Source organism: Podarcis bocagei (assembly GCF_964188305.1).
Source record: "Podarcis bocagei genome assembly, chromosome: 7".
Classification (NCBI taxonomy): domain Eukaryota; kingdom Metazoa; phylum Chordata; class Lepidosauria; order Squamata; family Lacertidae; genus Podarcis; species Podarcis bocagei.
Genome location: NC_138132.1, coordinates 8,375,348 through 8,391,157, shown reverse-complemented (window position 1 = coordinate 8,391,157; position 15,810 = coordinate 8,375,348). Strand labels below are relative to the sequence as shown.

Sequence of the window (15,810 nt, the reverse complement as noted above, 5' to 3'; positions counted from 1 at the left end):
AAAAGGTTGCTGAGCCCTGGTTTATACCACCGGACCTTCCCCTTCATGGCTGTGGAGCTGGCCAGGCAGCAGGAGCAGGTGTCAAGGCGCTAGATATCTATACAGTGGTGCCCCGCAAGACGAATGCCTCACAAGACGGAAAACCCGCTAGACGAAAGGGTTTTCCGTTTTTGAGCTGCTTCGCAAGACGATTTTCCCTATGGGCTTGCTTTGCAAGACGAAAACGTCTTGCAAGTGTTCCGATTTTTTTCCGCTCCCCCCCTTTTTCTAAGCCGCTAATAGCCTTTTAGCTGCTAATCCGCTAAGCCTTTAATAGCCGCTAAGCCTTTAATAGCCGCTAAACCGCTAATAGCGCTAAGCCGCTAAGCCGCTAATAGGGTTGCTTCGCAAGATGAAAAAACCGCTAGACGAAGAGGCTCGCGGAACGGATTAATTTCGTCTTGCGAGGCACCACTGTACCCAGAACTAACCAGCTGCTGCTTCCGGAGGCTAGGAAAATTCTCGAGGACGGAAAGTCTTGCACCAAATGACTCTTAACCATGATGGACTAAATCTGGGCCTTCCAGACGTTCACTAGACTACAGCTCCCATCATCCCTGACCAACAGCCACACTGGCTGGAGCGGATGGGAGTTGTAGTCCAGTAACACCCAGAGGACTACAGGTTCCCCCATCCCTGGCTTAAAACATCCAGGCGCACAGAGGCACTAGGCTTATGGGGGGGGGACAGTGCGCCCACCCCCACAGGAGCATCCTCTGAGTCACCTGACAGGCTATTATAGGCAGAAAAGATGACCTCTTATCTGATCCAGGAAGGGAGATCTTAGCTTTGATGCCCCGTGAGAAGAGATGGCCGATACAGTTGTTGGGGGTGTAGGGCCTTCGACGGGCTTCTCCTTGGCACATTTGCCACCCCTCCCAGCAGGGCCGGCCCATCATGACGCTCGATGAGGCAGTTGCCTCAGGCGGCAGGCTGTGATGGGGGGCAGATCCAGCCCTCCAAGGAGCGTGGCACTCGCTGCTTCCTGCGCTTTTTGTCAACACCAGCCCCCTCTGCCTGCTTTTCGGGGGTCTCCATTCTTCTCCCCTGCTGCCTTCCCTGGTCCTCCTCCAGTCCCCTCAGGCAGAGGAGGAAGCAAGGGCTGGCATTTCCTGTTTTCCCTCGTGGCAAAACGGCCGGCAGTTGTCAGCAACGCTTGGCCACAAGGCAATCTTCCGCCCTGGCCCCCCTGCACTCCATAATGTTGCTTTCCGGACCATGTAGCCAATCGGTGGCTAGGTCCAGATGGGCGCGGCCCAGCTCCTCCAATCCCTTCTCTCCATTCAAATTAGACACACACACCCCTTTAACCCCTTCGGAAGCAGAAGCAAGGCAAGGTGACTTTTCATTGTCCTCCGGCCAACCTGGACTCTCTGAGAAAAGTCCGGCAGCGGAGCCAAAATCCTCCCGGCTTCCATATTGCCTTTGCCAGACTAAAGTTTGGAGGGACGGCTTTCCTCGCATCCAGAGAACTAATCTCCCCAACCGATCCCCCTTTAAGGAGTGGGGTCGTCATCCGGTGACCCAACCTGCTGGGCTTCCGCCTGCCAGCACACGTGTTTCACAGAAGCTGCTCCTCGCTGCCCTAAAGTGAAAAGCAGACAGGAACCCTGGCATCTTTTCCAAGTCAGAAATACAGCAGCGCTGGGCAAGTGTGGACGGACTCCTACTACAAAAGGCTTGATTGGTCAGGAAGGTGCTTTGGGATTCGCACACCCCACTTTTTTGGGGGGGCAGTGCCACTGGGCTCTTTAGCCCCTGATCGCAGTGCTGACGGAGTCCTCCTCTGCGGGTCCAATTCCCCTCTCCGCCTTTTTAATTTTTTTGCACACAGCTGAAACACCGTCCCCTCTCCCGCTGGGTCAGAGCAGAGGCCTTGGCAAGGCTGGGGCGGCGTTCAGCCGGTTCAGTTTGGCCCTCTCCTCGTTGGAGATGTCTGTCTTTGGGAGCCCGCAGGACGGGCGCGTTCCTGGGGGTCGCCCCGCCTTGGCCGTGGCCTCCTCCTCCCCGGCCCCCTGCTCGGCGTCGCCGTGGGTGAAGTTGCGGATCAGGTGGACGGCGTCGGGCTGCAGGCTGTTGTTGGTGGCGGGTTCCGGTGCGGCTGGAGGAGTCCCCCGGGATTTGCGGTGGATCCACAGCGCCAGGAGGACCAAGGTGGGGACCGCCAGGACGAGCAGGGCAGCCAGCGGCAGCAGCACATAGAGGATTGTTGTGTTGGCGGCGCCTGGAAGGGAGAGGAGGATGAATGAGGCCTTGGGAAACAAAAAAAACAGGCATTCCCAACCTGGTCTTTCGGACTACCACTCCCATCATCCTCGGTCAGGCAGCGTGGCTGATGGGAGTTGTAGTCTGGAGGGCTGCGGGTTGAGGAAGGTGGTCTCAAATCACCCCAGGGCTCTGTAAGCAGAGCAGGAGGCCCAAAGTTCAGTCCTTGGCCTCTCCAGGGATGGGAAAGATGTTTTGCTGGACTACAACTCCCATAATCGCCTGAAGAGGAAATGGGGCTTAGTGAGCTGGAAGAGTCTGTGGCAGAGAGCAGTCCAGAAGCAGAGGCAGAAGCAGAGGCTGGAGAGGAGCAGGGCCAAGAGGCAGAGATTGGGCAGGCTGGTGAGGAAACCAGAAAGTCCCACCCCCTCCTGAAGGAATGGGTTTCTGTGCAGTCAAACTGACTCAACCCCCCCCCCTTTTCTTGTTTCTCCAAGAGCACTCTAAAATGCATAAAACTTGAGCTGTTGAGCAAATGCATAACAAGGACACAGCTGTATAAACAAACTCTCTCCTTTATCAGTCACGGCAAGGAATGACCCTGACTGTACCAGTAGAACAGAGAAGACATGTCTGTGCCTTATCTTATGTCCTGGCCACAAAAGACGCACAGACCTAAGTCCGGGAACAACGCCAGAGCGTGTTCTCGGAGATGACGACCTCTTCCTCCAAGATAAGAGTAGGAAGAGGAATACCCTTTTATGGTCAGAAGTACAGGAAGGAATACCCGTTTATGGTTAAGAATACCAGAGCAAGAACATATGCGATGTCAACCTGCGTACATAGGCTGACGTGGTTGGAGTCCTGGGGAAGGAGGGAGAGGGTGCCTGGAGGATATATATATTGCCTGTAACCTCTGATTTCTTTGGACTCACCACGCAAGTGCCTTCTGCTATCCGGAGAGCAGAATAAACTCTTTGAACTAACCTCAGTGTCATTTGACTTCCTTCCTCCTGTCCCGTAGCAACGCAGACCCAATCGGTGAACTCCAGTAAGGCTACACTCCTGCTTCAACAAGCTTCCCTCCTGCTTGGTCTCCCAGGACCAGAAGAGGCATGAAATACGCCGTCTCCTTTTGCTTGGGGAGGAGGGGACATAGCCTGCTGTGGGAAGGCAGGGACTTTCAGCCTTGGCAACTGATTCATGGGCCCAAACCTACCAGGGTGAGTTGCTGTGCTCCTTAGGCCTGACACTCAACCAAGGCTGTGCAGATCGTTGGTTTTTTGGCTAATAAACGGTTAACTCCAACTTTGAATGGTGTGATTTACTGCTGGCTCGCTCTTCGACACTTTGTTTGTGGGTTCAACATGGCCCTCCAGGCTTCTCTATGCGGCCCCTCAGGGCTTTCCCCAGGCCTGCCCCTCACCAGCCTCACTTTGCAACCTTCATCGGTCTGGAATGTGCCCTTGAACCCTGACAGTGCTTGTTCAGAGGACAGAGAGAGGGGGGTGTATACAAGTGGCAGCCATTGTTGAACTCCCCTATAGCACTCTGACAGCGTTACCCTGGGCCCCGCCAGCAGTTTCTGGCACCTACCTTGGCACACGCCGTCGAGGCAGGCCTCTCGCAGCTGCCGGCAAGCAGCGCCTTCAGGGCAAGAGCAGACGTAGCTGCCCTCGCTGCCCACGCAGGAAGCGTTGTCGGGACATGGGTTCGAGGAGCAGGGATCCACAAAGACCTGCCGGATCCAAACAACAAGGTCACAAATTGGTTGCGGAGGGGTGGAGAGGGGGCTGCAACCGGGTGGGGCAAAAATGTTCCAGATCGCCGGAGGTGATTGTAAAGATGACCATCTGGACTCCACTCTTCTCCCCCCCCCCCTTGAAAAGGCACAATTTGCCCAGGCAACATTCTGCAATGCATACGTCACTCAAAGTGAGCGCATCTGCATGCATTTTGCATAACATATTCAACTTTGTGAATGCACTGCACGAAAACATAGGTTCTGGAAAGCAAGCCTTATGAGGAAGCTGGGACTGTTTAGCCTGGAGAAGACGGAGAGGTGATATGATATACAGGGAAGTTGTTTAATGTTTGATGTTTTATTACGCTTTTATATATGTTGGAAGCCACCCAGAGTGGCTGGGGAAACCCAGTCAGGTGGGCGGGGTATAAACTGTAAAAATATTATTACAGTGGTACCTCAGGTTACATACGCTTCAGGTTACATAGGCTTCAGGTTAAAGACTCCGCTAACCCAGAAATAGTGCTTCAGGTTAAGAACTTTGCTTCAGGATAAGAACAGAAATCGTGCTCCGGCGGCACGGCAGCAGCAGGAGGCCCCATTAGCTAAAGTGGTGCTTCAGGTTAAGAACAGTTTCGGGTTAAATATGGACCTCCGGAACGAATTAAGTACTTAACCTGAGGTACCACTGTAGTATTATTATTATTATTATTATTATTATTATTATCATCATCATCATCATCATCATCATCATCATTATTATTATTATTATTATTATTATTACAATGGACGCTCGGGTTGCGAACGTGAGCCGTGTGGGAGGCACGTTCGCAACCCACAGAGCTGCATCTGTGCACGTGCGGGTCGTGATTCGGCGCTTCTGCGCATGCGCAAAGTGCGATTTAGCACTTTTGCACATGTGCGAGCGCCGAAACCCGGAAGTAAACTGTTCTGGTACCTCCGGATTCGGCGCGGTGCGCAACCCGAAAACGCACAACCTGAAGCGTCTGTAATCCGAGGTATGACTGTATTATTACAATGGTACCTCAGGTTAAGTACTTAATTCATTCTGGAGGTCCATTCTTAACCTGAAACTGTTCTTAACCTGAAGCACCACTTTAGCTAATGGGGCCTCCCCCTGCTGCCGCGCCGCCGGAGCACGATTTCTGTTCTCATCCTGAAGCAAAGTTCTTAACCTGAGGTACTATTTCTGGGTTAGCGGAGTCTGTAACCTGAAGCGTATGTAATCTGAAGTGTATGTTACCCGAGGTACCACTGTATTATTATTATTATTATTATTATTATTATTATTATTATTATTATTATTATTATTATTATCACGGCCATTTCAATCCAAAGGGCTTTCACATGGAAGATGTGTTTTCCACTGCTCTAGCAGGTAGGACCTGAAAAAATGGATTCCAACCACAAGATAGGAAATTCAGAGTAAACATCAGGAAGAACTTTCTGACAGCAAGAGCTGTTAGACAGCAGGCTCCCTCCGGAGGTGATGCATTCTCTTTCCTTGGAGCTTTTAAGCAGAGGTTGGGTGATGTCAGGGAACTGACATCGGAGCTAGAGGCGGAGGGAAGGCTCTCAAATGATGCTGGAGAAGGGCCCAGCAGGGAGAGAGGCAGCTCCGCAGATGGGGAAGCAAATCAGCGCAACACCAGGGATATAGAGGGGCTGATGGGGGAATCGGCGAGAGGGCTCCAGGACTCTTCACCGGACACCAGCGGGGAGAGCACGGGTCCTCCGCTACCCACGCCCACCCTGCGCAGAAGACTTCCGCGCAGGGAGAGTAGGAGGAGACTTGGCGTCAAACAACTTTTATGTTGGAAAAGGTTTAAGAAACGCCCACTGACGGATTCTGCTAGCGACTGAGGCAGCCACAAAGTGAAGGGCTGCCCAGACTGAAAGGTTTAGCAAGGCAACAAAGCCTGGAGAGGCGGCAACTTATGCACGAGCAACCCATACACGTTACAGGTGGCCATCTGCCATGGACAGTCTAGCTGAGATCCCTGTATTGCAGGGGGTTAGACTAGATGACCCCCGGGGTCCCTTCCATCTCTGCAATTCTATGAAGGCACAGGGGATCGCGCTCAGCTTTTGAGGCTTCACAAAAAACAACACCCAGATTAATGAAAAAGATCAGCGCAGCACTGTCTCAACACCCTTGCCCTGTGATCCTTTTAGGAACTGAAGAGTTTTAGTTTGGGTGCTTTGACCTTGCCTCACAGAAGCCCCAGACACCCCAGGAGCAGGGGACAGTTACAGTGGTGCCCCGCAAGACGAATGCCTCGCAAGACGGAAAACCCGCTAGACGAAAGGGTTTTCCGTTTTTGAGCTGCTTCGCAAAACGATTTTCCCTATGGGCTTGCTTTGCAAGACGAAAACGTCTTGCAAGTGTTCCGATTTTTTTTCACTCCCCCCCCCTTTTTCTAAGCCGCTAAGCCGCTAATAGCCTTTTAGCCGCTAATCCGCTAAGCTTTTAATAGCCGCTAATAGCCTTTTGGCCGCTAATCCGCTAAGCCTTTAATAGCCGCTAAGCCTTTAATAGCTGCTAAGCCTTTAATAGCCGCTAAACCGCTAATAGCGCTAATCCGCTAAGCCACTAATAGGTTTGCTTCGCAAGATGAAAAAACCGCTAGACGAAGAGGCTCGCGGAACGGATTAATTTCGTCTTGCGAGGCACCACTGTACCTCGCAGCGACCAATGTGCTGCCATCTGCCTTATTGCAGGGCAGATTCGAGGGTAAACCATACGTGGAATGAGTCTGCCTCCGCGGCTTGATGGAGGTAGAAACTGTCTCTCATGTCTTGTTATGCTGCCGTTTCTACGGGGATATACGCTCGGTATTTATCACTCCTGTTATACAAAAATCTCCAAACGGGTCCAAACTTCAATGTCTAAAACTCCTGGTAGAGGACAAGGATCACGCTAAGGGTGGCCAAATTCTGTGCGACTGCCTTAAAACTTAGGGAACAGTTTGTACTACCAAAATGGTAATAATAATAATAATAATAATAATAATAATAATAATAATAATAATAATAATAATAATAATTTATTTATACCCTGCCCATCTGGCTGAGTTTCCACAGCCACTCTGGGCAGCTTCCAATCGAGTTAAAAACAATACAGCATTAAAGGTTTTAAATGTCAACTTTAGATTATATTTTAGTGATCAAGATTTAACATATATTTTTACCTGCCGCTATAACTGTACTGTCTCTGTTATACCCAATTGCAATTCAGTGGATTCCTGTTGTGTTTTATGATTTTCCTGATATAGTAAGTGAGCCGGAACTGGTCTGTGACCCTAATAATAAAATTCATTCAGTACCTCGCAGCGGCTGCCACTAAGCCCGGGAGGGCAGTTGCAAAGAAAGGTCTTGTTTTCCATCTCCTGGCATTGCCCTCCGTGCAGGCAGGGGGCGCCACCACAGGAGCTCAGCTCTGTCTCGCACTCTGCGCCTGTGTAGCCCTCCCGGCAGGTGCAGAGGTGCCTTCCGCCTTTCACCTGTTGGGAACAGAGAGGAGGAGGAGAGAGACAGGAACTGGCATTAGCGAGTCGTCAAGTTGCGTAGGGAAGGGAATTATGGAACAGAGGAAGGGGCATAGGAATCGTGGAGTCAAAGAGTTGTTGGAAGGGACCCAAGGGTCATCCATACCAACTCCCCGCAATTCAGGAAGAACGCAGATGGGCTAAAGAGGATCCCGTTAAACGAAATTGCGGACAACTCACAGATGAACTTGCACAAAGGGAAACTGGCCCTCCAAATATTGCTAAACCACAACCCTTGTCATCCAGCTCATTGGCCACGCTGGGTTGAGCTTGTGGGATCTGCAGTCAAAGAGGTTCCCCATGCCAGAACGAATAATAATAATAATAATAATAATAATAATAATAATAATAATAATTTTATTATTTATACCTCGCCCATCTGGCTGGGTTTCCCCAGCCACTCTGGGCAGCTTCCAACAGAACACTAAAATACAATAACGTATTAAACATTAAAAGCTTCCCTAAACAGGGCTGCCTTCAGATGTCTTCTAAAAGTTTGGTAGTTATTTTTCTCTTTGACATCTGGTTGGAGGCGTTCCACAAGAGAAGGCCCTCTGCCTGGTTCCCTGTAACTTGGCTTCTCACAGCAAGGGAACCGCCAGAAGGCCCTTGGCGCTGGACCTCAGTGTCCAGGTAGAACGATGGAGGTGGAGACGCTCCTTCAGGTATACTGAACTGAGGCCATTTAGGGCTTTAAAGGTCAGCACCAACACTTTGAATTGTGCGTGGAAAAGATAAATTTTTATTTATATCCTGCCCTCCCCAGCCGAAGCCGGGCTCAGTGCAGCTAACAACAATAAAAGTAACACAGCATTCTAAAACCAATTCATTCTAAAATCAATTCAAAATCAAATTAATGGCAAGCATTGGGCTAGAGTTCTGTGAGGATTACCAAGTGGAAGTCTTCCTCCAGGCAGACGTCAGGCCCACAGAAAGATCATGGGCTGGCAGATATCACGGATCTAGAATACCTAAGCTACTTTATACTGAAGCAACCCATCTACTATATATTTTGGAAAGTTGTCCATCCTGTCTGTTCTCTATAGGTTCGGCTGTCTCTTGATATCTCGTTGCCAAAGTCGGCACAAGGGTTCCTGGGGGGTTGGTGGGGAGGCAATCTGTGTCTCTGTTTGGGCGCCATGTTGAATCAAGATGGCGGGCCAAACTGGGCCTGACATTCAGCCCAGTCTGTGGAGATGGTGTTTTTGCTAGCAAAGAGCTAAATCCGCCTTTGAACGGGCAGTGGTCCAAGAAAGCCGGCAAGGCTGAGAGGATGAAAATAACCTGGCGGGAAGTCTCTGCCAGCACAGAGTTGGGTGGATTTCTCAGGGTAGCATCCCTAAAATGGCAGCCCCCAATTCTTGATTTTGAAAATTTTCTCTTTCAATCCGACCTGAGCACCCACACACTTACCTGGCAGGTCCCTCCATTGCGACATCGTCTCCGGCAAGAGTTTTCTCCTATTTGGGAATAAGGGGGTAAAGTAGAGAATGGGTGTGTGATCACTGAAGTTCTAACCAGTTCCCGTGAGAGAAATATACTATTTATTTAAGACAGTGGTTCCCAATGGGTGCTTCCACATAATCCATTTAAGGGTTCTGTGGCACAACTCACATAACAAAAACTACCATAGAGATATCAAAATTTTCAAAAGTAAAGGGGTCCATGGCTTGACTTTCGAAAAACAGCCGGTCCGCAGTACTTCGCTAAATTGGGAACCACTGGTTTAAGACATTTCTATACCCCTTGATTATTCCCCTTTCTCAGCGGTGTACATAAAAAACTACCTATGGAAAACAGGCCAATAAAACAGTAAACATTTTATCCGTAAAACCAAACACCACCTTAAAATGTCTGCCGGAACGAGAAAGTCGTACATCATATCCGCACTATGCATTGAAAGTGCCTCCAGTGGCTTAAAGCATGTGGCTTTCCTCAAAGAATTCTGGGAACTGTAGTTTTCCCCTCGCAGAGCCACAATTCCTGGCACCCTTAACAAACTACAGTTCCCTGATTCTTTGGTGGGGGGGCCATGGGATTTAAATGTGTGTGGGGTGTGCTTTAAATTGGTGGTGTGGATCTGCCCTCAGTCGTGTGCCTGATGTTCAGGAAGCAAGCCAGCCAGATTGCAAAAGGCTAGGATGGTTTTCAGCTGAGCTGTCTGGCTCGAAAGCAGCAGTGGGCAACTTCTGGTCTACAAATCCACCTTACGACACCTCCATCCCCGCTTTAGCCAAACCTCTACTGTTGCTTAAAACCGCCATTTTAACACCTGCCTTCTCTTTTGCTCCCCTCCTGCACCCTGACGTGATGAAAATCCAGAATTGTGATGGGGCATCCCCAGTCCTCCAAAGGCGGCAGCTGCGTGACGAGAGCCTTACAGTTCTATGTCTATAGGAAGATAGCTGCCTGGTTCAGAGTCTCACCAGTCACCCATCCAGGGCTCTATTCTCTCATCTGATTGGACAAAGGTCTCTCTGAGGTCTCAGGCACCAGTCTCCCCCTAGCCTTGCTAAGGTGCGGATGTGTTCTTATCACTGGGTAACAGCCCTTCTCCTTGCTACGGGTACAAATTGCAGTGCGCCAGCCAGATTAAGGCTTACTTTGCCCCCACTTCTGAATGCATGTCGCACCCCACTGGGGTCCCCCGTCCTTACTGATGTTGCAGTTTGTTCCAGTCCAGCCGTCCAGACAGTCACAGAAATAGCCCCCAATGAGGTTTTTGCACCCACGCGCGTGGAGACATGGGTTCTTCTGGCATTCGTTCACATCTGGAAACAAGAACATGGGGAATTGGCCAAGCCAAATCAGAGCCAAGGTCCACCGAGGTCAGCACCAACAGCTTCCAACAGTGATCAGCCAGATTTCTCTAGGAAGCAGGGGTGTGATGGCCTAAGGGTTGCCTCTCGCTGGTTGTAACCAGCCACTAGAGATATAATACTCCTGTAAATGGAGGTTCAGTCTAACTATGTGACTAAATCCCAAACGCACACTTCCTCCAGCAATGTGCCCGGTCTGATTTGTAAAGCCATCTAAGAAGAGTGTATTTTGTGGCAACTGTAAATCACACCAGTTAATCAACTGGGCTCAGGGTTTGAACCTTTATGGAGGGTTCAGAACCTCCATAATGCCTGGGCAGAGGTCATGCCCAAGGACTCCAAACTAGCTGACTCAGGAGAAAAACCAAAGAGATTACACCACTTTGCAAATATCTGGCCTCACAGTTACAGAGAAAAATCTGAAACCAACACAGAAAGCGCCTGGTATCAGCACAGGATTTAGGGCAGTGCGGGTGGCCGAGTCGAGGGGGTGCAAAATTGAAAAGATCCATAATGGGAAAAGATCCATTTGGGGGCGTCCAATTTTGGCCTTGCACAGGGTGCCACATTACAAAAGATTACCAAAAGTCTGCCCCTGTTAAAAGCTCCCGGTTTTTCACCTCCCCTAAGTGGCAGTTCTACTGTGGAGCAGCGGAATGAGCACAAACATTCTAACATCCGAGGAGGAAGTCCCAGCCTTCCAGAATGCTGAAAACAGGGCAGGGGCGGCGAGGGAAAGAGGAGTGTTGATTTGGGGGCAGGAAAGGAATGGAAAATCACACGGGACCAATTGGAAGGGCAAGGAGGTGGAACGTTGGGAAGAGCAAAGACGTCTTTCCCATAGGGCTTAGGAGTGCGTCGTGCCAGGGCGCGAGCCTCTCAGGGGCACCCCAGTGAGTGGGGGAGCTGCACGGCTTTGCCAGTGGCCTCCCCTTTCTCTGCACCCTAACCCTAACCACATGGCTGGCCGGCGTGCAGCCTACCTCCCACGCCTCCATGGGAGGAGAGCGATCCCCGCAGAGGCTTAGGATGGAAGCTGCGCCCCGTAAACTACCATATTTTTTGCTCCATAAGACACACTTTTTTCCTCCTAAAAAGTAAGGGGAAATGTCTGTGTGTCTTATACAGCAAATGCGTGGTCCCTGGAGCCAAATTGCCCAGGGGCGAAAAACAGATTGTGCTTTTTCTTTAAGAAAGAGGGAAGGGGGTGTTGAAAGGAAGCCGCTGAGCAGCTGATCGGCAAGTGATCAGGAGGGAGATAAGGGACGCTAGTGATAAAGGAGGCTGCCTGGGAGGGGGGAGATAAAAGCCCATGGATCCTCAGGATTTTTGCATTGGTTCACCCCAAATTCACCATCAGATCACATAGCACGTCCATGGCTACAGCCTGCACCAAAAAAACCATGCACCCACTGTTTTGTGGGGCCACAATGGCGCAAAAACGGGGTTACAAAGCACGGATCCACATGGATTCTCAGGATTTTTGCATTGGGCTGCGCCAAACTCACCGTCAAATCACATATCATGTCTGTGGCCACAGCATGAACCACAAAAATCATACATCCACTGTTTCGTTCGGAATATTTTTTTTTCTTGTTTTCCTCCTCTAAAAACTAGGTGCGTCTTATGGTCGGGTGTGTCTTATGGAGTGAAAAATACGGTATGTGGCTGGCATTGCGCAGCTCCCCGCCCCCCATCCGTGGTAATTTGGGGGCGCTGTGCGGATATTTGCACCCCGCATCTGCTAAAGACAGCCCTGGGGAAAAGGGTAGGAGGGGGTGATGTAACCCAAGGAGGAAGGAGCGACCACAGAACGTCACGCAACGAAGGGCAAAAAATCCTCACCGATCTGGCAGGTCTTCCCTGTCCACTGAGGAGCGCAGAGGCACTTGAAGCCGTCAGGGAGGTCCTTGCAAGTCCCGCCGTGGCTGCAGGGCTGGGAGAGGCAGTCGGTCACCTCTAGGGGGCAGCAAAGCAATGCGCTGCGGTTAGGAGGATCCGGCAACAGAGGCATAGGAAAATCTTAATAATCCCTTAACTTTACAACCATCTAACGACAGTGGAATTAACGCAGCGCCCGGCGGTTTGCAAAACTGCACTTCTGCTAGCAGTTACGGCAAGCTGAACCTAATTTGTCTCAGGAAAAGAACAGAGATGTCGCTTTTTAAGATTTCTGGTTCTCACGGTTACAGCGTTGGGGAAACTGAAACCACACAGAAAGTGTGTATGTGGAATTCAATGCATAAATCATAGAAGAGTTGGAAGGGACCCCAACGCTCATCCAGTCCAGGGGTCAGCAACCTTTTTCAGCCGTGGGCGGCCCACCGTCCCTCAGACCTTGTAGGGGGCCGGACTATTTTTTTTTGGGGGGGGGGAGAACGAATTCCTATGCCCCACAAATAGCCCAGAGTTGCATTTTAAATAAAAGCACACATTCTACTCATGTGAAAACACCAGGCAGGCCCCCAAATAACCCAGAGATGCACTTTAAATAAAAGAGCACATTCTACTCATGTAAAAATACACTGATTCCCGGACCATCCACAGGCCGGATTGAGAAGGCAATTGGGCCGGATCCGGCCCCCGGGCCTTAGTTTGCCTACCCCTGATCTAGTCCAACTCCCTGCAATGCAGGAATCTCAACTGAAGCATCTGCGGTAGATAACCATGCAATGTATTGTCACAATAGACTTATCAGTCCAGCCCAGCCATCACCAATCGCATGTCCTCCAGCTGCTCTGAATTACAACTCCCATCCCACACTGGGGCTGATGGGCATTGTAGTCCAAATCAGCTGGGGGAAGGTCTCAGTCGGCTTGTTTTTTGTTGGTTTTGCTACAATAGCCCAAACATGGCTATTCTACTGGAATAAATTAATACCAGTTTAGCATTTACTGCAGCTTTGAAGTTCCCAAACTTCAGCTGTCTTGCTTTGTCTCCTTTGGAAACACCTTGGGCAGCCCAATTCCCCGAATCTGAAATCCAAAAAACCTCTGACTCCTTTGCACTTTAAAAGGTAGTCTATATTTTTGATGAAGTTTAGAATTTCTGGGGCCTATCTCAATGACAAATCTAGACAGCATCTTAAACAGTAGAGACATCACTTTGCCAACAAAGGTCCGTATAGTAAAAGCTATGGTTTTCCCCGAAGTGATGTATGGAAGTGAGAGCTGGACCGTAAAGAAGGCTGATCACCGAAGAATGGATGATTTTGAATTCTGGTGCTGGAGGAGACTCTTGAGAGTCCCATGGACTGCAAGAAGATCCAACCTCTCCATTCTGAAGGAAATCAGCCCTGAGTGCTCACTGGAAGGACAGATCCTGAAGCTGAGGCTCCAATACTTTGGCCACCTCATGAGAAGAGAAGACTCCCTGGAAAAGACCCTGATGTTGGGAAAGATGGAGGGCACAAGGAGAAGGGGAAGACAGAGGACGAGATGGTTGGACGGTGTTCTCTAAGCTACCAGCATGAGTTTGACTAAACTGCGCGAGGCAGTGGAAGACAGGAGTGCCTGGCGTGCTCTAGTCCAGGGGGTCACAAAGTGTCGGACACGACTAAACGACTACACAACAACAACAACAACATCTCTGGACTGCGTCTCATTTTTAAGCATCCATGTGTGTCCCCAAAACCCATCAGTCCTCCACTCCCCCCAAAAAGTGGGAGGAGGTTATCCCATTAGCTGCAAATACTGATGTCTGATACATCAACATTTTACTTTTATTTTATTTATTTCTTAAACATCTTGTTGGCATTTGCAGAGTTTTAATGCATAATCTATCAGCAAAATTAACTCGATGCAAAGTCGAATTTTGCATAACTTGAGTCTGAACCTCATTAAAGGAGAAAATAAAAGTACGAAAAACACCAAAGAAGGAAAAAGCGAGCGAAAATAGGAAACACTTATTCATCCAGTTGAGGTTCCCTTTCTACTCGGTGGAAAAATTGAACTCACATAAAAATTAGGCATGCGGAATAAATGATTAAGTAGGCTCGATCTTCTAAAATTCATGCCCATCTAATTAAACGGTCTGAACCCAGTAAAAGATCGACGTTTAATAAGCATTTTCCATTCAGATTTAAAATTTGCAAAGCTGAGTGCTCACACACATCATATGCATCCCTCCTCGAAAACTTTTACCAACACAGAAATTTGTGCATTTCCACCTTTGAAAAACTTTACATCTGTTCCCAAAGTTTGCAAGTGAGAGTGCTAACACTCTATTTCCTTCCTCGTAAGTAAACACCGTCATTTTTTAATTTTTTTAATGCCCTTAGGCCTGTTAAGATTGGTAAAAGCAAACATCGCATTGGTGACAGCAGCCACGAAATTAAAAGATGCCTGCTTCTTGGGAGAAAAGCAATGACAAACCTAGACAGCATCTTAAAAAGCAGAGGCATCACCTTGGCAACAAAGGTCCGTATAGTCAAAGCTATGGTTTTCCCAGTAGTGATGTATGGAAGTGAGAGCTGGACCATAAAGAAGGCTGATCGCTGAAGAATGGATGCTTTTGAATTCTGGTGCTGGAGGAGACTCTTGAGAGTCCCATGGATTGCAAGAAGATCAAACCTCTCCATTCTGAAGGAAATCAGCCCTGAGTGCTCACTGGAAGGACAGATCGTGAAGCTGAGGCTCCAATACTTTGGCCACCTCATGAGAAGAGAAGGCTCCCTGGAAAAGACCCTGATGCTGGGAAAGATAGAGGGCACAAGGAGAAGGGGACGACAGAGGACGAGATGGTGGGACAGTGTTCTGGAAGCTACCAGCATGAGTTTGACCAAACTGCAGGAGGCAGTGGAAGACAGGAGTGCCTGGCGTGCTCTGGTCCAGGGGGTCACAAAGAGTCGGACACGACTAAACGACTAAACAACAGAGCTATGGAAATCACATGAGGTTCGCCACAGCTCTAAGAGGACACACTTTGCCTGGCAGAATAGAGGCAAGGGGCAGAGAGAGAGAGGGAGGGAGGGAGGGAGGGAGGGAGGGAGGGAGGGAGGGAGGGAGAGAGAGAGAGAGAGACTGAAGAGTCATAAGGACCTAAGAAAAGGATGGAAGGAAAACTCCAACTAAAGAAGAATGGATAATAAAGATGATGGACTACGCAGAAATGGCAGAAATGACCAGGAAGATCAGACACCAAGGTGATAACAAATTTAATAAAGAATGGCATAATTTTATAGATTACATTAAGGAGCACTGTAAACAACTAAAAACGTTAGCAGGATTGTTGTAACACATGTAATGTAATTTGGTAAGGGTTAAAAATGGGTGTAAACAAAGTTGGATAAATGAAATTAGATGGATTAAAAGGGGGGGGAGAGATATACCATATTTTTCCATCTATAAGACGCTCCCATGTATAAGATGCCCCCTATTTTGGAGGACTCAGATTTAATGGGGGAGGTGGCCCAGAGTATAAGACGCCCCCTAAT

At 49.3% G+C, this 15,810-nt stretch overlaps 1 protein-coding gene across 1 annotated transcript in view; it reads right to left on the bottom strand.

Moving 5' to 3' along the window:
• Nucleotides 1–463: 463 nt before the first annotated feature.
• Nucleotides 464–15,810, bottom strand: part of LOC308591478 (uncharacterized protein) — a gene marked incomplete at its 5' end in the record, with an annotated part of 53,644 nt that continues 38,297 nt past the window's right edge. The window contains 6 exons of the mRNA XM_081202244.1: nucleotides 464–2,263; nucleotides 3,841–3,982; nucleotides 7,336–7,512; nucleotides 8,971–9,017; nucleotides 10,215–10,328; nucleotides 12,222–12,335. Of these exons, the coding sequence (XP_081058370.1) occupies nucleotides 1,902–2,263; nucleotides 3,841–3,982; nucleotides 7,336–7,512; nucleotides 8,971–9,017; nucleotides 10,215–10,328; nucleotides 12,222–12,335 (956 nt within the window). The 3' untranslated portion in view covers nucleotides 464–1,901. The remainder of the gene's footprint in view (nucleotides 2,264–3,840; nucleotides 3,983–7,335; nucleotides 7,513–8,970; nucleotides 9,018–10,214; nucleotides 10,329–12,221; nucleotides 12,336–15,810) is intronic.